We start from the raw sequence: 24,634 nt of genomic DNA on the forward strand, positions 1-24,634 counted from the left end.
ATTTTTCAGTATTTAGTTCTTTTGCAAGGTACAGTGTTTGAGCAGAGAACTCTGTTCATGTGTTGATCAACCGTTTTTTTCTTGCAATTGCTAATCTCCCCATAAAATAGATTTAATGTAATGCAAATTTGCCTATATGTCTCTAGCCATGTGTGATTACTTCTGGAAAGCAGGGGATAGAATAGGCTTCTTACCTATTCAGTGCCTCTCATCTTTGCTGAGTTTACCAAGTGTTCTGACTTGTTTATTTTTAAACTCATTTAGCTACTGATACCACGTAAGCTACCAAACAGCTGCCAGATCGTTCCAGCTTTACGTCACTTACGATTGTAGGCTGAATTTTTAAGTGCTGTAGAAATGTGGGGAGAAACATCTCTATGTTGCTGACCCTTTTAGTTGTACATACTGATTTTTATCCTTGAAGTCATTTCCGGATGGTTTTTTTCACCCAGGACCTGTTTAAACATCTCATTTTTGAGGCATGTTCTCCCTATTTTAGGTTCATTTTTGTTTGTACCTTTCAGAGTAGATGGCAAGATGGTGTTAAAAGTGACCTCCTGAAGAACCCCATGACATACAAACTCAGGAGATATTATTTGCTGTTCAAATTGTATGATGAGGACTTAAAGATTGATTTTTACTAAATAAGGAATTAATGAATTTGCATCTAATGCATGGTTATTGCTTCTAATACAAACTTAATAACGCTGTTCTTGCTAGGGGTCCTGCTGATGGCAGCTTCAGAAAATGAGGATAGATAATGACATCCTGTGGTGTATCAATCATGATTCTTTCCCTTTTCAAAAGCCAATGATGGAAACACAGGTACTAAAGTAAACTATAGAATTTTGATGGATTATAGATATTTTATTTTTTTCTTTCTTTCTGATAACGAATACTTGAATAATACTATCTGAAAGAAATAGGTAGTTCACAGAAAACTTCCATGAGGAGTTTGAAAACACAAAGCTACTAATCAATATACTTCAAAGAAAAAAAAACCCAAATTTTTTTAGTAGGCATTTTTGTCAGTGAATGGGAACTGATCTCTTAGTAGGAATTCCCAGTTCAGCCATATTTTCTAGCTTCATGCAAGATATGTATCAAAAGCAATTGCCTTGACTTCTAAGATTTGACTTCTAATTAACATATTTGAAAATATTGTTGTCTATAGCATGCTGCATATTATGCACAAGCACATGAAGACATGGTCCCCAGTCCATAGTGTGCTGACTGTTGTTTATTTTTAAACTCTCCTGGTTGTGTAGGGATGTTGTGGTTTAACCCCAGCTGGCAACTAAGCACCACGCAGCCACTCACTCACTCCCCCCCACCCAGTGGGATGGGGGAGAAAATCGGGAAAAAGAAGCAAAACCCGCAGGTTGAGATAAGAACGGTTTAATAGAACAGAAAAGAAGACACTAATAATGATAATGATAACACTAATAAAATGACAACAGCGATAATGAAAGGATTGGAATGTACAAATGATGCACAATGCAATTGCTCACCACCTGCTGACCAACACCCAGCCAGTCCCCTGAGTGGCAATTCCCCGCCCCCACTTCCCAGTTCCTATACTAGATGGGACGTCACATGGTATGGAATACCCCATTGGCCAGTTTGGGTCAGCTGCCCTGGCTGTGTCCTGTACCAACTTCTTGTGCACCTCCAGCTTTCTCGCTGGCTGGGCATGAGAAGCTGAAAAATCCTTGACTTTAGACTAAACACTACTTAGCAATAACTGAAAACATCAGTGTTATCAACATTCTTCTCATACTGAACTCAAAACATAGCACTGTACCAGCTACTAGGAAGACAATTAACTCTATCCCAGCTGAAACTAGGACAAGGGATGGGGTCAGGAAGGCCACGGCGCAGCTGGAGCTGAACTTGGCAAGGGACGCAAAGAATAATAAGAAGGGCTTCTACAGGTATGTCAGCCAGAAAAGGAAGGTCAAAGAAAGTGTACCACCCCAATGAACACAACTGGCAAACTGGTAACAACAGACGAGGAGAAGGCTGAGGTACTCAAAAACTTTTTTTACCTCAGTCTTCACTGGCAATCTCTCTTCCCACACCTCTCGAGTGGATGGACCTCAAGGCAGGGACTGGGGGAGCAAAGTCCCTCCCACTGTAAGAGAAGATCAGGTTTGAGACCACCTGAGGAACCTGAACATACATAAGCCTATGGGACCTGACGAGATGCATCCCAGAGTCCTGAGGGAAATGACTGATGTAGTTGCCAAGTCACTCTCCATGATATTTGAAAAGTCATGGCAGTCAGGTGAAGTCCCCAGGGACTGGAAAAAGGGAAACATTGCACCCATTTTTAAAAAGGGTAGAAAGGAGGACCCTGGGAACTACCGACCTGTCAGCCTCACCTCTGTGCCTGGGAAGATCATGGAACAGATCCTCCTAGAAGCTATGCTAAGGCACATGGAGGACAGGGAGGTGATTTGAGACAGCCAGCATGGCTTCACCAAGGGCAAGTCTTGCCTGGCCAACCTAGTGGCCTTCTACAATGGAGTGACTGCATCAGTGGACAAGGGAAGAGCTACAGATGTCATCTATCTGGACCTCTGTAAGGCCTTTGACACGGTACCTCCCAACATCTTTAAATTGGAGAGAGATGGATTTGATGGATGGACTGTTTGCTGGATAAGGAATTGGCTGGATGGTCGCATCCAGAGGGTAGCAGTCAATGGCTCAGCGTCTGGATGGAGATCAGTGATGAGTGGTGTCCCTCAGGGGTCTGTATTGGGGCCAGCACTGTTCAATATCTTCATCAACAACAGAGACAGTGGGATTGAGTGCACCCTCAGCAAGTTTGCAGATGACACCAAGCTGAGTGGGGTTGACACACCTGAGGGACAAGGGATGCCATCCAGAGGGACCTGGACAAGCTCAAGAAGTGGGCCCATATGAACCTCATGAGGTTCAACAAGGCCAAGTGCAAGGTCCTGCACCTGGGTTGGAGCAACCTCCAGTACCATTACAGGCTGGGGGATGAATGAATTGAGAACAGCCCTGTGGAGAAGGACTTGGGGGTACTGGTGGATGAAAAGCTGGACATGAGCTGGTAATGTGAGCTCGCAGCCCAGAAAGCCAACCGTATCCTGTGCTGCATAAAAAGAAGCGTGGCCAGCAAGTCAAGGGAGGTGATTCTTCCCCTCTACTCTGTTCTGGTGAGACCCTACCTGGAGTACTGTGTCCAGCTCTGGGGTCCCAGAAGACAAGAAAGACATGGACCTGTTGGAGCGGGTCCAGAAGAGGGCCACAAAAATGATCAGAGGGATGGAACACCTCTCCTATGAGGAAAGGCTGAGAGAGTTGGGGTTGTTCAGTCTGGAGAAGGCTCCAGGGAGACCTTATTGTGGCCTTTCTATACTTAAAGGGGGCTTATAAGAAAGATGGGGACAGAGTTTTTAGTAGGGCCTGTAGCGATAGGACAAGGGTTAATGGTTTTGAACTAAAAGAAGGTAGGTTCAGACTAGATGGAAGAAATTTACAATGAGTGTGGTGAAACACTGGAACAGGTTGCCCAGAGAGGTGGTAGATGCCCCATCCCTGGAAGCATTCAAGGTCAGGTTGAATGGGGCTTTGAGAAACCTGATCTAGTTGAAGATGTCCCTGCTCATTGCAGGGGGGTTGGACTAGATGACCTTTAAAGGTCCCTTCCAACCCAAACCATTCTATGATTCTATGTTAGTGGTGTTCATTGACAAGGATAACATTTGGCAAAGGTGGTTGTTTAAAATATAGGTGCTAGAGACTTTGCGTTTCTTTATTTAAACAGATATGCTATGTCTTCATTAAATTTCAGACATGATTAATCTCTTCATCTCTTCATTATTTCACTCTTTTTATTTTTTTTTCCTGATTTTCTTTTTCCCAATTGTTACATAAGTGGGTTTGTAGGAGGGGCTTGGAGAGGGTTAGTTGCCTTATGTGTCAGTTCAGGGATAACATTCCATGCATTCCAGCACTGAAGGAAGTCTGGAGTCTTCTGCTGAAGTAGAAGAATGACATGTCAAAAATAGTATTATTGGAGGAGCAATGGTAGAATTGGAGTGAATGGAGAGACTGTATAAGTTAAAAGTTTCAAAGTAAGGTTTTGATTTATCTGCTGTTTTAATAACTTACAAAGGAGATTTATTACTCCATCTCTCTTCCCTGTAAAAACTTACACATAAATATCCCAAGTGCTGACCTCTCTTTTTTCCAAGGCATTTGACAGTAACAGCTAGATTTCCCAAACAAAACTGCAACCTGTTCTTGAGCAGTTCTTCATTAGCATACATAGTTTTCTGGAATATCTTCACTACCATACATCTTTTCTTGAGTTATATTTAAAGTACTGCTGCCAACCATGAAAGTCTTGTAAACCCTTATGATTCAGTTGCAGCATTTTTTGTTTCTTTAATAATAAATAAATAAAACTAATGATACCTTTGGTACTTACTTCTCACATGGTTAACAGATTGTTGCTGTTTATATTGAAGCAGCACTAAAAGATCCCACTTTGCAAGTTGTTTTACATTTAAATACAAAACACTGTCCCTGTCCCCCAAAAGAAGCAATATAATCCGTGTCTCCCAAAAGAAGCAGTATATATAGCTGTAAATTTGGTGATAATCTTCTGTTAGACAATACAAGAACTTGCTTATTTTCTTTGGGTTTTCTTGTGTCAAGAGTAGTTTCTATTCTGTGTAATTTTAAATTGTAAATAGTAAAATATCCCCATGGATGTACAAAATCCATGTCTGTTGCCAAACTTTGGATAATATCTATCTGTTTAGATGACTACCTGTATTGATGGACATTCCTGGGCTCTTTCTGCTATCAATGAATTTAAAGTTCAGAAGATTGCAACACCACTAAATAAAGACATTATTCCAAGAACCGATTCCCCTGTTGTCATGCAGCAACACATGTTGCCACCTAAGAAGTTTGTTCTGCTTTCAACCCAGGTGAGTATTACTTTTCTTAATACAGGAAATCAGAAGAATAAGTATAAAGTTGGAACACTGATCTAAACCTGTAAATATTTATTCATTTTTAATATGTTTTTAGGGTTATATTCCGAACATAAAAATGAATAAGGGAGAAGATTGCTGAAACCATCTGTACCTATTTTAAATTTACTCAAAGCTCTTGGGCCAGCTTCTCTTGTATAGTGTATTAATCGTTTTTCTTGGCCTCAGGAGATCCTTGCAGATACAGATCATCTGAGAAGTTCTTTTAGCCTTGGTTATACTCATGATTATGTGAAGTTGAAACAGACACGGGCTGCCCAGAAAATATAGTTTGAGTAAATATTGTTGGCAATTGAAATTTGAACAAATAATTTCTTCTTTGTCATAGAAGAAGTCCCAAAAGGGTTTTTTGAAAGGGTTTTAAAAAACAAAACAAAACCCACAAAAAGAAAAAAGAAATTAACTTTCCTACTTCTCTTTTCTGATAACATTTGGCAATATTTTAGGGTACTTACTATCTTAACCAATAGGCAATTTTAAAAAATGTTTAATCATTAATGTCTTGCAACCTCTAGACTCAACCTGCATTTGTTTAATGGCAGCTGTTTTGTTAAAGGCACTAATCAGACCCTCTGCAGTAGTTAGTGTGGATGCAGGCAAGATGATTGAATGGAGTCTTACTGTGCCCTTGATCCTGAATTCTTCAAGCATTTTTTTCCAGGCAGTTTTGAGGATTTGCAAGATGCATATAGCAAGTATATAAAGAAAAAGAAAGGCTTTATGTTTGTATTGTATGCTTCATGTTAGGCTAATTAACTCAATTTCTGGAGAGTTTATAGCCATTGCAGTATTTTTCCTGCTTTTCCTAGACTTGCTAGAGAATTTTCTGCATGTGAATGGGAACTAGGCTTTAGGCACCATTCAAATTACACTTTGATCCAACAGTGCAATGAAGGAAAATTCAGAATGCTAAAGATAAGCATTTTGGGGAGGGAGTGTTGGTATGGCCAGTGTAAAGACAGCTTTATTCAAACTTTGTATTATTTTAGGTTACTTTTAGGGGAGCTTTATGTTTCATAACCTCAGACCTGTCAATCAGCTGTGGCATCTTGTTAGCAATATAGGTGGAGATGGAGAAGAGATTGAAAGATTTTTTAAGTTGCATCAGGTAAGAACTTTTGACCTGTTATGAAAAATGCAAGATTTATATTTATGTAAATCTAATAGCTTTTTGTAGCATCGTCCTGGTTTCAGCTGGGATAGAGTTAACTGTCTTCCTAGTAGCTGGTACAGTGCTATGTTTTGAGTTCAGTATGTGAAGAATGTTGATAACACTGATGTTTTCAGTTGTTGCTCAGTAGTGTTTAGACTACAGTCAAGGATTTTTCAGCTTCTCATGCCCAGCCAGGGCACCTGACCCAAACTGGCCAACAGTGTATTCCATACCATGTGACGTCCCATCTAGTTTAGGAACTGGGAAGTGGGGGCAGGGAATCGCGGCTCGGGGACTGGCTGGGTGTTGGTCAGCGGGTGGTGAGCAATTGCCCTGCGCATCATTTGTACATTCCAATCCTTTTATTACTACTGTTGTCATTTTATTAGTGTTATCATTATCATTATTAGTTTCTTCTTTTCTGTTCTATTAAATCGTTCTTATCTCAACCCAGGAGTTTTGCTTCTTTTTCCTGATTTTCTCCCCCATCCCACTGGATGGGGGGGAGTGAGTGAGCAGCTGCGTGGTGCTTAGTTGCTGGCTGGGGTTAAACCACGACAAGCATGTGTCCCTTTTTTTTTTTGTTGTTGTTGCTGCAAGCTTCTAGTTAACATTTAATTTATCGATTTAAGTATTAGCTTTTCCTCCTGTGTTGTCTACATAAAACAAGATCGTATAATGAGAAATAATTTAATTTCATTTTATGATATGTGTGAGCTGACACAGGCAGGACACAGGAACAACCACAAAACTACAGATGAAATGCAAAGAGTAAATTTATTTTCATTACCTCGTGAACCGGGGAATCCCTGAAGCAGCACCCGGGCAGAGGCACACAAGCAGGGACGCAGGCACTGCGGAGCTCGGTCCTTGCTAGAGGATCACCAAACCTGCTGTTTTCGCCTGTTTTTCAGGGATTCGCACAGGTGTAGTTTACCACTGTGCTTTGATCTTTCCCAAAGCAGGGCAGGAATCTCAAGCATGTCCAATAGGGTGCCTCTGAGCCTATCACAAGCCTATGTTATCTGAACACAGATGTTCTACTTGTCAAACGCACAAGGATAGACAATTAGAATGATATATGTATTTTTCTACACCCCAGCTGCAAGTCACCTGAGTGTGTTTACAATCCTCCTTGCCATTCTTCTGTTATTTTCCCACAACATCTAAAAATGGAAGTATAATTCATTTTCCCTGAAATTCTTATATTTCTTGTACGCAGAGGTATAATGCAGTTCTTAGGAAAGGAGTTAATCTAAGACCAGGGGAGGAAGAGTTTCTAAAAAAGTTAAATTCCTACCACTATAAGAGGATTTTACATTTTGAAGGCCAGTACAAATGTGTAAACTGATCTATTTGTTTTGTTTAAGGTAAATAACAGAGAAGCAGGAAGGAAGCTATTGTGGATTACAATTTTAATTTGACTAGTGCTGATTAGTATCTGTAGTGAATGTTCACTGTAATCTGTTCTCTTGTGCTTTGATAGGACACACTAAGTGATATTTTTAACATGCCATTAGAATATGCAAGCCATTATTACTTGTATAGATTATTTTTTTTCAAACACAATCTTAATTATACATTTCTGTAGATATTTCATGAATCTTAGTCATAATTAGGTGATTGTTGTGGTTTAACTCCAGCCAGCAACTAAGTACCACACAGCTGCTTGCTCACTCCCCCTGCATCAGGATGGGGGAGAGAATCAGAAGAGTGAAAATGACAAAACTCATGGGTTGAGATAAAGACAGTTTAATAGGTAAAGCAAAAGCCACGCACGCAAGCAAAGCAAAACAAGGAATTCGTTCACCACTTCCCATCGGCAGGCAGGTGTTCAGCCATCTCCAGGAAAGCAGGGCTCCATCACATGTAACGGTTACTTGGGAAGACAAACGCCATCACTCCAAACGTCCCCCCCTTCCTTCTTCTTCCCCCAGCTTTATATGCTGAGCATGATGTCATATGGTCTGGAATATCCCTCAGGTCAGTTGGGGTCAGCTGTCCCAGCTGTGTCCCCTCCCAACTTCTTGTGCACCCCCAGCCTAATTGCTGGTGGGGTGGGGTGAGGAGCAGAAAAGGCCTTGACTCTGTGAAAGCACTGCTCAGCAATAACTAAAACATCTTGTCATTATCAACACTGTTTCCAGCACAAATCCAAAACATAGCCTCATACTAGCTACTATGAAGAAATTTAACTCTATCCCAGCCAAAACCAGCACAGTGATAGACATGGAGGTTGTTTCCTACCAGTAACCTTACTGAGTTTGCAAAAACTGTATATAACAAAAGCTTGCCTGCTATAGTGGGATGCCTCATTATGATTCACTTCCTGTCTATAATTGGGAAGAGCTGATTTCCTTGCCTTTTAAATAATATGATGCAAAAAGTATTTACTGTTTAGTTATTGACCAATATAACTTCTGTATATTTCTTATCAACTTGATATAAGCTGCCACGCTAATAGTATAATATGCTCTAGGAGGGTCAGGCCTGTGCCACTTGCCTCATCTTGGCCTGTTCTAATGCTGCATGCGACAGAGAAGTGTCTGCCTGGGCTATTCGAGCATTCTTCAGGTAAGTTTCAGTTCTGTAGTTTGTTCTGAATGTTATGCTCAGGATTACTACAGCCACTAAATAATTGTATAGACTCTTTAATCATAGAATTATAGAATCATTTAGGTTGGAAAAGACCCTTAAGATCATCGAGTCCAACCATAAATCTAACGCTGCCAAGTCCACCACTAAACCATGTCCCTAAGCACCACGTCTACACATCTTAAATACCTCCAAGGATGGTGACTCAACCACTTCCCTGGGCAGCCTGTTCCAGTCAGTGCTTGATAACCTTTTCAGTGAAGGGTTAAAGATACTGAAGCATAAGCCTGATTTTGAGAATTGGTAAATTTCTCTTTAAAGCCATATCGTATCGTATCGTATCGTATCATATCATATCATATCATATATCACCACAGAACTTAAAACATCCACAAAAAAATTAGTTGTTCATTTAACTTATCTTTGCAATTGCATATGTTAATGCTTTTCATATAACATGTATTATGTTAGTTTTCTTTTCTTGTGCCGAAAGTATCATACAGTCACAAATATTTCTGAAAAGTTATGCTGGTTTTGGGTTTGGTTTTTTTTATTCCTCATTTTAAAAGAACCCCCAAATTGCTGATAATTCTCAAAGACATGAAAATTAAACAGACTGTGTATGAAGTGTGAGGAATTTTTGTCTTTGCATGTAAACTTTAGGTATGGTGGAGAAGCACAAATGAGATTTCCATCAGCTCTGCCTCCTTCAAGCAACGTTGAACCTATTTTTGGTTCTCCTGTTCCTGCCAGTGAGTAGCAAGCATTTCATGGTTTTGGACAGCTGAATCTGAGGCCATGGACAGTTCTGCTCTAGACTCATTTGGGCAAAAAAGCAGACTTGGGATGTCTCAAACTAAATGTCCCAAGTTAACAGTGTTGCTATAGTGTTTGTCCAACTGCCCTATGTAAAAAAATAAGAGTAATAATACTAGTTTCTTTCAGTTGAGTGCTTTGAAGGTAAAATTGATATTCTTTGAAAAAATCTAAATGACTGAAAGTGAGTGCTTTGAGAGTAGGTGCCCATATCAGGTATGGGAGCAGTCAGAAGATGAAGAACAAGAAAAAGTATGTGGACAGTATTATATTCAATGCAGGGAACAGATGGTGTGCAATAAATAACACATGAATCCTGAAAAAAAATGCTTAATAACTGCCATTGAAAGAATCATATCCATTTGGGTCACTTATGGAATGTTGGGTCCATCAGAAATTAGTGCAATTTGGTCTTTAACTAAAAGCTGTTGGAATGGATTTGTGGAAGGGTCCTATATAGCCATTAAATTCTGCTTTCTAACTTTAAAGTACGTGATTTGACAATTTTGCTGGTTTTGCACAGGGCTTTTAGGGTTTGTTTTCGGAGGGGGGTGTATTTAATTTTTTTTAAACAAACTTACTTTTATTTCTTTTCCTTTTTAGGTTCCCCCTTGACTGTTGATAGTCCATATCCTAATCCTAGCTTTTTGACAACACCTGGTCAAGGTAAGGACTTCTTTTCCTTTGCTGGAGAAATGGAGAATTTTTTTTCAACTAGTTTTTTTTATTTGCATCAAAAATAATTGGAGTAATGTTTGCCTACCTTTACTTTAGGTTTACAACCTCCTAGTATGTCAACCCCCATGTTTCCTTCTGGGAATTCCATGTCTCACCCTGGTACATCCCTTAGTGGTATGATGGGTCCCGAGATAGTATTTTCTGAAAGACTGTCGTGGTTTAACCCCAGCCAGCAACTAAGCACCACGCAGCCGCTCACTCACTCCCCCCCATCCAGTGGGATGGGGGAGAAAATCAGGAAAAGAAGTAAAACTCCTGGGTTGAGATAAGAACGATTTAATAGAACAGAAAAGAAGAGACTAATAATGATAATGATAACACTAATAAAATGACAACAGTAGTAATAAAAGGATTGAAATGTACAAATGATGCGCAGGGCAATTGCTCACCACCCGCCGACCGACACCCAGCCAGTCCCCAAGCGGCGAATCCCTCCCCCCCCCACTTCCCAGTTCCTAAACTAGATGGGACGTCACATGGTATGGAATACACTGTTGGCCAGTTTGGGTCAGGTGCCCTGGCTGGGCATGAGAAGCTGAAAAATCCTTGACTGTAGTCTAAACACTACTGAGCAACAACTGAAAACATCAGTGTTATCAACATTCTTCACATACTGAACTCAAAACATAGCACTGTACCAGCTACTAGGAAGACAGTTAACTACATCCCAGCTGAAACCAGGACAAAGACACAATGGCATCTGCATATACTTTGCTCGGATTATAGGGCGAGGTCTTTGTGTAAAAAGAGATTCTGTCACTCAATTAGTTTCATAGTTTTCTGTCCCCTAATGCTTGTAGGTGGTGAATTCTATCTTAATAGTATTTAAATTTGAAATTAGTAAAGTACACTTCTTTTATGTTGTGCTTATGAAGTACCTGTTGAATATAATAGGTTCTCTTTATAGTTCTATTAATAATACATTCAGTGAAAGGCTAGGACAGGAAAGTTGTTTAGACATTGATCCTGCAATCAAGTGTATATGCACAACTCTAAAAACTGCTGGTTTATTTTTCAATCCTATGAGCTGTATGTTGCAAACTCCTATTAAAGGATGAAACAGAAATGCAGAAGGACTTACAAGATCAAAATCCTGGCTTGAACTCTTTTCTGTTAAGAAGCTTTAAACAGCATGCTCAAATCAGAGCAACGAAGCAAGACTAAAGAGGATTCTGTTACTTGGATGTTGGGTCCTGTGTTACTAAACACCCCAAGCAAGAACAGAGCTCTTCATACGCTGGTCATCTCTCTGTATGCTGGTTGGGAAAGAAATATTTGTTACGACACTTGTTTGCCTACACTATGTTTCCAGAGAATAATATTGGCCCATATATAAAATATTTGAGAGCATCAAACTCCACTTGATTAAAGTTTTAAAATTTGAAATTTTGTTAATGATCTATATCTGTACCATTCAGAAATGTTTAATGCTAACTTTTTTTGAATGTTTAATTTTCATCCAAATTAAATTCTTATGTTAGACCATGAAGTAAAAAACATTACCAATTTTTTTCTTAAGAAATTATAAATAGACGACTTGCAAAAATACTTGCTTAAATTCTTTGGCTTTTGACACAGTACTGTTCTGTGTTGCAGAAATATTTGGGATGGCAGTATAGTTGTGGAGAGAGTTTTCAAAAGTGGCAATCGAGAAGTTGTTGCAGTATGTAAAAGATTACTTTGTATTTTTAAAAGTTCCTTATAGTATATCTCTTAAGCCCTCTTATAACTTCTGTTCCCAATTATAAACTGATAAGAAAAAAACCCCATAATTGTCATTTGAGTATTTTCTTGATTGTATTTAAGTGCTGTGCTCTTAACTGAGGAGTAATTGTAGATGTTAAAATCTTTTAAAGTTACTATTTATTTTGAACATTACTTTTTAAGAAACCTAACCGTAATTTGATATCTGTTGTTAATTGGCAATGGCCAGTTTTTTTCATGTTCAGCGATTGCACTTCTTTCATTTCTGCATATCCCCTTCAGACAAAGCCTCAAAATAAAATGCTTTAGTGGGTTAGGATAAACATTGCAGTTATGTAAGGACATCATATAATTATCCAGCATCTTCCTGACTAACATCTTTGTGTTTCACTTTTTGTCCATGATCAAAATAACAAAATCGTTTCTGACTTTCGATGTTAATAGAATCCTGAACTGAGTAATTTCAGCAATGCAAATTAACTGCTACATAAGCTTTCCTCCTCCAGTTATAAGGTAACTGGGAGACTCTGGAAGACCTTGGCAGTTATACTCTGTGTCTTAGCAATGCTCAATCATTGTTTTAGTTCGGAGTTGGAAATAGTAAAACACAGCTGATTTAGTTATCAGAGGGGCAAACAAAGCTTCTTTAATACTGTATGTCTTCAGAGGACTATTGCCTCTTCACATATGTGCCCCCTCCTCAATGAGTGTGGTATAATCAATGTTGTGTTCTAGTGATAGCATTACTATTATGCTATTTATTCGTTGTACCCTCTTTGCATTTGTCTTTTTAGTGGCTTTAGCTTAAAACTGTAAGCTTTTGGAAAAATGTTTGGAAACTCTAAGCTTTCTGTAAAGAAGTTGCTTTCTGTTGCAGGTCGAAAGCAGTGTTCCATCTCATGTGCTGGAATGTGTACTACAAGAAGTAAAAGTTTTACAAGAATTTCTGGATAGAAATTCACAGTTTGCTACAGTAGGGGTCCTCGGAAACCCAAGGTATTATTCATTGTGTTAAATTTACTAGTGGTGTTTAATGTCCAGCTCTTGAAAAACTATCCGGTGCATATCTGTGTTCATTGAGTTGAAGCGTATGTATGGTCTCCAGCTTCAACTATTCAGATGCCAAAAATGAGTTGTTAAATTTAATTTTTAAAAGATCCAGTATGTAGGAGTCAATTATATGGAACTTAGTGACTGGGCCTGAAAGTAGCTCATGGTCGCAAGAGCATTCCAGATGCCTTTAGAAGGCCTTGAACAGAATAAACAAGAAGACAGAAAAAGAACGATCCCAATTAGAAAAACACAGGTGCGCATTCCACGATAAAGGGAACTTGGCACAAACAACCTCAGTTCGGCAGTTTATCTTGACCAATTAGACTGAGACAAGTTTCGCATGTTTTAGTTAATATAGCCAATTATGTCCTATGTTTATGCGCATGTACAGAGTTAGTATAACCAACTATATCTTATGTTTATACGCGTGTACAGTGTCGATATAACCAATCACATTTTATGCTTGTGCGCGTGGACACTAAATGCTTGCATGCAGCAGCCAATCAAAGCTTCTTAGGAACTTAGAGACTTGTATAAGAATGATCAGCTAGGCTCAATAAACTGGCAACTTTGATCATCATATTGGTGTCCTGTCGTCTGTCCCTGCATGGAATTTCTCTACATCTGGCAACCTCCGACATGATCCGGTAAGGAACAAGAGGGGAACGCTAACGACTGAAAAGGCGGGGGAGATTGCTGTGGATGCCGGTGGGCTTAAAAGAAAAGCACCGGGCTGCTCGAGAGAGGCAGGAATCGTAAGCTTACATGATAAAAGGCGGCATGGTTATCGCAGCATCTGCGAAGGAAAAGGCAGCCGTAAAGACACTTATGAGGCTGGTTGAAAAAACAGAGACATATTAAAAAGGACCAGTTAGAGGATTTGTTTCAGTGGGGACAAAGAAGAGGATTTTTCAAGGACTCTGAGGCTCTTTTCATTGTCTATTTGGGAGAACTTAGGAAGGGAAATATGGGAGTCTGTCCAAGGAGGAAATAGAATAGCTGCGCGTCTGGCAGCACATTGGAAAAAGTGTCTCCAAATGATGCAACAAATAACATCGGAAACTGCTGTTCAGGATGCGTTAAAACATGCTTTAGCGGCAGAAAGAACTATTAATGCTCCTGCCCCCCCGACATATTGTTCGGCAGCAGAGACAGTATGCGGAGCACACGAGCCCCTCCTGCCGCCAACGGCGCCGCCATTAGAAGAAAAACACCGTTTGTGGCTTTCCCTGTAGAAGAGCTGAATTTTTGGGGTAGGGGAAGTAACGCCGATGTTCCCATGGCCCCATTGACACCTGAGGAACAGGCAATGGTAAATCCTTCTGCAAAAAAAGACAAGTCAGCTGCTATTACGAGCGGAAGACATTCCCCTGCCCATGGACTCTGATGATTGGGGGGCCCAACAGGACTTAGAAAATACTGAGGAAGCTCAAAATCAGCTATACCCTGATTCCAATAATGCAAACGAGGATTTGGCTACTATAATACTAGAGCAAAAAGAGAAGGCGTGGAATTATTGAGCAAGCCACTATAAAAGGAATAATACTCCCACCTACTGTCGGATCATTTCCTGTGTTTACTGAACCAGGAGGAAGGCGACAATGGGCGCCTTTGGACTGGAAAACAGTTCGAGAACTACAAAAAGCCATTATGCAATATGGAGTAGACAATAAGTATGTACAACAAATGATACAACAATTTTTTAAGGCACAAACCTTAGTGCCAGCAGATGTAAAGGTTTTAGTGGAAATGTTCTTTGAACCAACTCAGAGGTTGTTGTTTCATGATCGGTGGAGACAGAAAGCAGAAGAAGCCCAGGTGAGAAATTTAGATGCTGGGGCACAAAATCCGCTTGCATTTGTCAGCGTAGACATGTTACTTGGCACGGGACAGTTCGCCACTGGTCCCATTCAGGCGGCATTAAGGCCAGAGATTTTACAATTGGCGCAACAACTAGCTCTGGAAGCTATTTCAGAAGTACCGCAAGTGGGGAAACCGACTCCACCATATTCTAAAATCATACAAGGGGAAGAGGAGCTGTACATGAAATTCCTTGACCGTTTAAAAGCTGCTGTTGATGCGTCGCCCACCTTAACCCCCGAAGCAAAAGCTGTGGTCGGAAAGGACACAGCCATTCAAAATGCAAATGCAAAATGCAGACAAATCATTGCATCGCTTCCGCGTACAGCTACATTAGTAGATATCATCGAGGCTTGTAATCGCTTACCTATAATACAAGAACAAGAGAAAGCTAAAATACATGCTGAAGCTCACGCTGCAGTGCTCGCTGTAGCATTACGACCGATGGTGCAACAGGGAAAAGGAGACCGCGGCCCACACAAAGGCCCTTTAATGTGTTATTGGTGTGGTCAACCGGGGCATTTGAAACGTACATGCCCTCAACGCACAGCAACACAGCCTCGATCTATGCCAGCACCAACTAACAGCAGTCAGTCAAACTTTTCTGGGGTCTGTAACAAGCGCGACAAGTTCAGACACAAAGCCAGTGAGTGTCGATCAAGGTTTAAAAAAGACGGAACGCCGTTAACACTCAACAATCAGGGAAACGGAATGATGAGCGCCAGGATAAGGGGCGCCAAGATATCAAGTGCCTCTCAAACAGGGGTGACGGCGTGCCTGGCTGTCTTTCAAAACTCAGGGCAGCCACAAAAGAAAGTGCAGGAGTTGACCTGGCCGTAGCCGCTGACACAACAATAACTGATGATAAAGTTCATGTTGTTCCATTGAATGCTACCGGGCCTTTAGGTCTTGGACTAAGTAAGTGCATTGCTTTTAGGACGCTCTTCTGTTTCTAAACAAGGAATATTTGTTTTACCTGGAGTTATTGATGCTGATTACATGGGAAACATTTCAGTCATGGTGAAAGTATTTGTTCCTCCTGTGACAATTATGGCTGGAACCCAGATTTCTCAACTGGTACCCTTCAAGGCTAGCGTCCCCTGTGTCGGAAACATTGAACGAGGGGATGGAGGATTCGGATCTACTGACACACCATTAGTGGCCTTCACAGAAATAATTGGATCTTCCAAACCCGTTCGTCATTTTAATTTATATGGGCCTTCGGGAAAATGTCTACTCCATAAACGCATGCTCCTTGACACAGGGTCTGATGTGACCATAATTCCAAAGGAAGAATGGTCCAGGGATTGGGAATTACAAAATATTGACACTGTGGTAACCGGTATTGGAGGCCAGAAATCCACACAAATCAGCGTGAATTTTATAACGGTTGAAGACTGTGAAGACAAAAGGACAGCACATGTAAGGCCTTATGTTTTAAATACTACTGTATGGCTTTTAGGTCGGGATGCTCTAGCGCAATGGGGAGTTAGATTGTCCACGCGTTTTTAGCAGCGGCCATTGACAAGCGACCAACCCTGAGACTGAAATGGCTAACGGACAGCCCCGTTTGGGTTGATCAATGGCCACTTCCAACGGAAAAGGTCGCTGCTTTGAAGCAACTTGTGGCTGAACAAGTGGAAGCAGGGCACTTGGTTCCTTCTACAAGCCCATGGAACACTCCTGTATTCACCATTTTGAAAAAGTCTGGAAAATGGCGTTTCCTGCAAGATCTGCGTGCAGTGAATAAAGTAATGCAAGATATGGGATCTTTACAGCCTGGTATTCCAACCCCTACTATGCTCCCCAGAGACTGGCCTTTGATTGTTGTTGACCTTAAAGACTGTTTCTTTACGATTCTTTTGCATCCGGATGACTGTGAGAAATTTGCTTTTACTGTTCCAACAATAAATCAACATGCGCCGGCTAAAAGGTATCACTGGGTCATTTTACCACAAGGCATGAAAAATTCACCCACTATATGTCAATGGTTTGTTGACATCGCTCTCGAACCATTTCGTAAAAAATGGAAAGAGGCTCTGATTTATCATTACATGGACGACCTGCTGGTCTGTGCACAACAACTTTCACATGAACAGGTATTATCTGACCTCAAATTATACCTTGGGGCGTATGGCCTAGTCATAGCCCCAGAGAAAGTTCAGCTAACGGCACCATGGAAATATCTGGGTTTGCAAGTTGCGGAAGCCTCTGTTTGTCCACAAAAGCTGTCGCTACACAAAGACATACAAAATATACGTGATGTACAAAAACTTGTCGGAGACCTACAGTAGATTCGGCCTTATTGTGGTATTACAAATACAGACTTACAGCCGCTGCTGGATTTATTGCGGGGCAGCAATAGCTTAACTTCTACAAGACAACTAAGTGCATCAGGACGGCAAGCCTTGGCAGCAATTGAACAGAAAATCACATCATCCATGTCTGGCAGATACGTTCCTGATTTGTCCATAAATTTATATGTATATAATTCAGATAAGGAAGTTGCAGGAATTTTGGGTCAGTGGGATGAATGACGGAAACAAAACCTGTTGATAATAATAGAATGGATATTCTTGCCTGCTAGCATGTCAAAAACGGTAGTCACTAGAATTGAAGCCCTGGGAACGTGCATTCAAAAGGCAGGGGCAAGGGCGACACAAATTTCAGGGAAGCAAATAGACAGAATTATTTTGCCTATATTGCTTGATATTGTGAATAATGCCATGATGAAAAATGACTGCCTTGCAGTAGCTCTGATGGGGTTTAAGGGGGAAGTGGACAATCACTATCCCCCTCACCCATTGTTTAAAACAATGTTGACAATGGAACCACGCTCTATTTGCAGTGAAAGCCCACTGGAAGCAATTACTGTTTTTACTGATGCTAGCAGCAGAACAGGTAAAGCGGGATTTGTATATCTTCAGGATGGATCCTGGAAATCCGAAGTCATTCTGTCAGAAGGGTCAGTACAGGTGCTTGAGCTATTAGCCGTATGCTCTGTTTTCAAAAAATGGGATAAAACACCTGTCAATGTTGCCGAAAAACTCGGAATAAAGAACTTATCAACACCAATTTAGTGTAGATAAGCAGACACTTCTTTATTGACGGCCGGGTGCGCAGGTGAGTCCTCTCACGAACCACGCACACCTGAACACCAAAACAATACACCTTATATCAAAACTTATTCATGCATATTCATTAGGTTTCCAGGAAAGGTTATACATATTCATTAGGTTTCTGGGAAATCATTAGCATATGTAAATGTCCTTTACGCAGGCGCAGTGAAGGTCTCTGGTGGTCTTCAGGAGTCCTCTGGTGGTCTTTCATAGTCTTCCTCACTCGTCTGCTTCTTGACCTCTCAGGTGTTTCCAAGCAGCAAACTGGTGTCCATAACGGTTTCCTCAGTTTCTAAAACAAACACTACAAGACTACTAATCTTTGTCAAAGCTTCTGTGGTTAGATGATTTTAAACAATACTTGAATTTTTATGGTTACACATTATACATTTTCTAAGTTCCTAAGTTCCTATGGCTACATTTCAAACTTAACACTCCCATACCTATGTTTCATAATTTCTACTTTTTAATCAAACCAAACTCCTTTATAATTAGATTTTAATTTCTTTTATCAAAATATCTGCAACATCAACATTGTTTCGGATTCTCAATATGTCGTTGGGGTAGTCAAACATATGCATAGATCCTTGCTAAAAACTGTAAGTAATAAGCAGCTGTTTATGGCACTTTTGAAATTATGGACGTTATTAGAAAAACAAACAGACTTCTTTTTTATCAATCACATTCGTAGCCATACAACATTGCCGGGATTTATTGTGGAAGGTAATGCGTGCACAGATCGACTGGTAGTAGCCAATGCAGACATCTGTTTTAATACACCCAAACCTGATTTGTTTGGACAAGCACTGCTATCCCATAAATTTTATCATCAGTCAGCAAAAGCACTGAGTAGGCAATTTGATCTCCCATTGCAGCAAGCCAGAACTATTATTGCTGCTTGCCCTGACTGTGCGAACATTCCAAACTTACAACCACAAGGGGTGAACCCCCGGGGACTATCACCATTGCAAATTTGGCAAACAGATGTTACGGAGTATCCCAGTTTTGGGAAATATAAATACGTTCATGTATCTATTGACACATATTCGAACCTTATGTGGGCTACTGTTCATGTATCAACTAATGCCAGATCAGTAATTAAGCACCTTTTGGCAGCATTTGCTGGCATGGGAGTGCCAACAGAAATTAAAACAGACAATGGCCCGGGATATCGCGCACAGTCATTAGAAACATTTTTACAGCTATGGGGGATAACTCATAATTTTGGCGTACCCCATAATTCTACTGGTCAAGCTATCATTGAATGTGCACATCGGACCTTAAAGGATCATTTAAACATTTTAAAAACGGGGGAAGACATGCGGCATTGTACCCCCAAGAGTTAATAAGCAAAGCACTATATGTTTTGAATTGGCTACAGCCACGTGGTACTGAGGATCAGATCCCAATTACTAGGCATATGTGTGGGAGCAAAAATGTTAATAAAAACCATCTGCAATTTTCAATATTCAATCCAGTTTTACAATAATGGCAGGGACCTTGCAAGCTATTCACGTGGGGAAGAGGATATGCTTGTGTTTCCACAGGTAACGAGCAGCCCCATTGGATACCGGCGAAATGGGTCAAGCCATGGATTGAGCAATCAGATGTCACAAACAACTCAGAAGATCGAGAACAGGAGGCAGTGGAGACTTCAGCAAATCCTGAAGCCCTAGATAGACTACCTAGACAAATCACGACGGAGACCGGCAGTCAATACGGAAATCAAGAACACGTGTGAAAAACACGGAGTACGGTGCCAGCCCTGGATATGCATCTTAGTATGAGTGGGTGAAAGGGATGAACAATTTTTGTGTGATCATTGTGATAGAAATTTAACTAACCAACTAACCTTGCGTAGGCGGGCAGAGGATTTTTCAATAGATCACTTACTGATTTTGGCTTTGTGCATGCTACTAATTGTATAGAGAATAAGCAGCTTAGAGCTATTGCAGCAAATATATTTGATTTAATGTTGATTGGCATCAGGCGAAACATTACTCATAAGAGCCGAGTGTGGAAGTAGTATTAAGATACCCCGATCTATAGTCATTTATGATAAAGACTGGGAAAAGAGTAAGAAAAAAAGGATTTGGAAAAGGAAATGGTAGTGATAATGATTGCGATGACCTTAGTCACGGGATCTGTATTTAAAATTGACCCCCGACAGAATATATGGGTAACTTGGGCAAACAGTACTGGACAGACTGATTTTTGTCTGTCCTTAGCTACACCAGGGGATCCTTTTCGCACATGTCTAATTGGGTATCCAGACTTTAACCCTGAATTCTACAGCTCATGGTACAACCAGACCAATTACAATATAGAATTTGAGAATTTCAACATGATGACAACAAGCGATTTGGTGATGTGCATAAAGATTGGCGAAAAGTGGTGGCCCTCTTTGATAGGAGCTAAACAGCAACAATTGTTTGTGGAAAACCTTCTGATTAGTGCGAGCTTGCCCCTTCAGGAATTGGATCTAATGTTTTCTTTACCCCCGGTTGAGGTAACCAATATTTCCCATTTAAAAGATTGTCGATATCTCCGATCACAGTTACAACCATATAATGGCATAGGAGCGATATTTTTTGGGGACACTGTTTTGGTAAAGAAGGAGAAGGAGCAACCAGGGTCATACTTTATAGGATGGCAGAACATAACAGGGTTACCTTTATGGCCTGATGTTGATACTGCAAGTTTGGATGTAAATACCGCGGGGGGAAAGTTGTTGCCCCCAGGAGTGTTTTTGATTTGTGGAGATAAGGCGTGGAATGGAATACCGTATAAGCCTGTAGGAGGAAAATGTTACTTGGGTAAGTTGACAATGTTTACACCCTCCATGAGACAATTGATTAGTAACACTAAAGCACACAGGGAAAAGAGAGGAGTTAAAAATTTTGATGAAACCTGTGAGGATGAGGTGGAGTTCTTGTCTATGGCAAAGTTTGTTGCATTGGCAATGTTTCTTCCCAGTGGAGCAGCAGGAAGAAACTATAGGGAACTAAAAAGATTAGCCTGCTGGTCTGTAAAACAATTCAATTTAACATCATTAATGATATCAGAACTTCTTAACGATATTGATAGCATCAGGCATGCTGTCTTGCGAAATCGAGCGGCTATAGATTTTCTACTTTTAGCGCAAGGACATGGGTGTGAAGAGTTTGAAGGAATGTGTTGCATGAACCTGTCAGACCATTCTATAAGCATTCACAAACAGTTAAGTCAATTACGAGAGAACCTAAACAAGATTAGATACTATACTGACCCGTTTAGTGACTGGTTAGAATCATTGGGGTTTGGGCCTTGGATACGGCAAATATTAAAGTGGTTGATTTCCTTGGTGGCTCCTATATTCATACTCTTGGCTATTATCCCATGTATGATTCGATGCTCGCAAATGATGGTGACTAGATCTGTTAATGCTCTTTTTAAACAAAAAGGGGGAGATGTAGGAGTCAATTATATGGAACTTAGTGACTGGGCCTGAAAGTAGCTCATGGTTGCAAGAGCATTCCAGATGCCTTTAGAAGGCCTTGAACAGAATAAACAAGAAGACAGAAAAAGAACGATCCCAATTAGAAAAACACAGGTGCGCATTCCACGATAAAGGGAACTTGGCACAAACAACCTCAATTCGGCAGTTTATCTTGACCAATTAGACTGAGACAAGTTTCGCATGTTTTAGTTAATATAGCCAATTATGTCCTATGTTTATGCGCATGTACAGAGTTAGTATAACCAACTATATCTTATGTTTATACGCGTGTACAGTGTCGATATAACCAATCACATTTTATGCTTGTGCGCGTGGACACTAAATGCTTGCATGCAGCAGCCAATCAAAGCTTCTTAGGAACTTAGAGACTTGTATAAGAATGATCAGCTAGGCTCAATAAACTGGCAACTTTGATCATCATATTGGTGTCCTGTCGTCTGTCCCCGCATGGAATTTCTCTACACCAGTATTTGTAATCCTATTAGCATCTCTCTATTTTGTAATTGCAGTTTCAGCACACCAGCTAATCTGCAACAAAGGCTCTCCTGGGTTTCATGCAACCTGATGGTGGAAGTTCTCAGCAAGTCCAACAAGAACTCCAAAGGAAATATGGTATGCAATTACTTTTGAACAGGAAGTATCAGGGAATGGTGCATCTGGATGTTGAATTTCTCACTTTTCCTGCTAAAAACCCTGAATAAAAATGCCTTTTTTTCCATACAAATTTGACATTTATCAATATGCCATACCCAGTAATAAGTTAGTGCTTCTGCAGTGATGTTGATGTGAAGAAGTCATTTACATATGACTGTACTAGAGATGAAGTATATACCCAGAATGAAAACTCAAATCTAAATAGAGGAACATTCCAGTCTTTAGGTTGACTGTGGCAAGAGACTTCGTTTGTTATACACTGCAGATGTTACCTTTCAGTTTGATACTGTAAGCTTTAATATTGCAACTAATTAAAGCAGTCCACAAAGGAGAATATGTTGAGGATTTCTTGGCTGGGCAAAGGCATGTGAGCAATCCAGCCGTTAGGTGGGAACGAAGCATAAGTTTACAAAGTGCTGGAGCAGACAAGGACGCTGTGTCCTTGTACGCTGGGAAAAAGGAAGATAAGAAGAGCCTGACAAACAACTCCTGGATGCCGAAAAATGAGATAAGTAACTGCTGGACACCTCGTGAAGAAGCTTGCACAGCCAATAGAGGATAAGATAGTGTCGCGTGAACCGGGGTATTGTACCAGAGTATTGTATAAGGCGCGTGCACAAGCACATAAGATATATAACTGTGTCAAACATTGTAGTAAATGGGCTTCACTTGATCACATTGGTCTGTGTGTGATGTCCCCTGTGGATCCTCTGCAACATTTGGCGCCCGAACAGGGACCCTCAGATCAGCACTTTATCATCTCTACGAGAATTTCTGGTGCAGCTGAACCGACAAGGGAGCGGAGGAGCTGGCCGAGAGTGTTCCTGCTGCCCCGGCAGGATGGCAAGAGCTTCAGCTAAGCTGGGAAGCACGGCATGAGCTTCAGCTGAGCTGGGACGTGCGTAACTTTGAATCTCGCCCTGAGCTGGGAAAACGAGGAGACGCGCGAAAGCTTGAATCTCACCCTGATCAGGTGAGCGGTCGGAGAAGGAGATGGGGTTGGACAAAAGGCAGGAAGCAGTCCTAAAGCTCCTTCGTCATTTTCTCTCTGAGAGAGGACTGAAATTCGATAATTCTGTGTTAAAGGGGTTACTTTTATGGGCCTGGAAGAAAGAACTTATCCCGAGTGTAAATGTCACGTTTGAATAAGCGACCTGGGATAATATAGGCAAGGTGCTGTGGGACGCTACTAGCTGCAGGGGGGGTAAGGTAAAGGAGATGAAAAAATATGCAGAGCACTGGAAGGTAATTCGAGACACGCTGGAGACAATGAGCGTCAGCAATGGGAGGGACCTTTTAAAATAATAACATGGGGCCAAGGTTATGCTTGTGTAATTACAGAAAATAGGCCAAAGTGGATTCCAACTAAATGGACGAAACCTTATGCTGAGATTGATATGGAACACACTGACTGTAGTAAGCAGCATGACAGTGACACCGGTGATTGATCCACATCGTTTAACGCTGTGGGACAGTAAGAATGTTTGGGTGTCACTGGCTAAAGCTATTAATCAAACCTCTTTTTGTGTGTCATTGGCATTACCTGAACAGTCTTTTATTCTTATGTATTTTATTAGGTATAATGTTACTTTTACTGTGTTTAATGAATTGTGTTCATAGATCTTTGCAAAGGGCAATACAGCAGGTGTTAATTGACGAAATACAAAAAGGGGGAGTAGGGAATCTCTCTCCACAAGAAAAGTTAGCTAAAGCCAAAATTAGGGGTAAGGTCATGGTTTTAGTTAAGAATCTAGAAACAGGGCAATGGGAAGGTCCATTTTCATTAATAACCTGGGGGCGAGATTATGCTTGTGTTTCCACAGATACAGGCCCACAATGGACTCCCACTCAATTTGTACGACCATCATCATCTGGAACATCCTAGATGGTGCGGCAATATGAATACCACCTCAGCCAAAAACTAACATGTAGGTCACCTTGGCCAACATAACAGGTCAAGATTCTCTGTGCATTGCAAACGCATCACAAAGCCCATGAACCAATAGACAAGATGGCTATGACTTGTGCAGCGCGCCTGGCCAGCGAGCGCATGTGTCATAGGTTGCAACCGAGGTGGATTTTGGCACCCGCTGGCCACGTGTGCCAAAATCCATTCCTCTGCAAATGTATAAATACCAGGATTTTCCGAAGAGCATCGGGCTGGTGTACGGCAAGGCCATTGTTGCCTCCATGGGGACGCCCACGTAAAGCTGGCACCTACCGATTGCTGGGCTGAGTTCGCGGAGCAAGACGGCACAAGAATGTATGGATGGTCCATCTTCCTCACAGTCCTCGGATGGACGTAGTCATGGATACCGCCGCAAACCAAAGAAAACATCTGGATGACCCTGGCTGACATGACCAGACAAGATTGCTTATACCTCAGTACAGCAACACCAAGCAA

At 41.0% G+C, this 24,634-nt stretch overlaps 1 protein-coding gene and 1 long non-coding RNA gene across 2 annotated transcripts in view; both read left to right on the forward strand.

Moving 5' to 3' along the window:
• The window catches only part of LOC138683439 (nuclear pore complex protein Nup155-like), a 44,850-nt gene extending 22,662 nt beyond the window's left edge, over positions 1 to 22,188 (forward strand). Inside the window, 11 exon segments of the mRNA XM_069775220.1 lie at positions 721 to 752; positions 754 to 825; positions 4,803 to 4,973; positions 6,040 to 6,147; positions 8,672 to 8,766; positions 9,451 to 9,539; positions 10,207 to 10,269; positions 10,378 to 10,440; positions 11,938 to 12,004; positions 12,923 to 13,041; positions 22,086 to 22,188. Coding sequence (XP_069631321.1) covers positions 721 to 752; positions 754 to 825; positions 4,803 to 4,973; positions 6,040 to 6,147; positions 8,672 to 8,766; positions 9,451 to 9,539; positions 10,207 to 10,269; positions 10,378 to 10,440; positions 11,938 to 11,960 — 716 coding nt within the window. The 3' untranslated portion in view covers positions 11,961 to 12,004; positions 12,923 to 13,041; positions 22,086 to 22,188.
• LOC138683450 (uncharacterized) overlaps positions 1 to 24,634 on the forward strand; it is a 630,921-nt gene that overhangs the window by 143,944 nt on the left and 462,343 nt on the right. The window lies entirely within an intron of this gene.

Source organism: Haliaeetus albicilla, chromosome W (assembly GCF_947461875.1).
Source record: "Haliaeetus albicilla chromosome W, bHalAlb1.1, whole genome shotgun sequence".
Taxonomy (NCBI): domain Eukaryota; kingdom Metazoa; phylum Chordata; class Aves; order Accipitriformes; family Accipitridae; genus Haliaeetus; species Haliaeetus albicilla.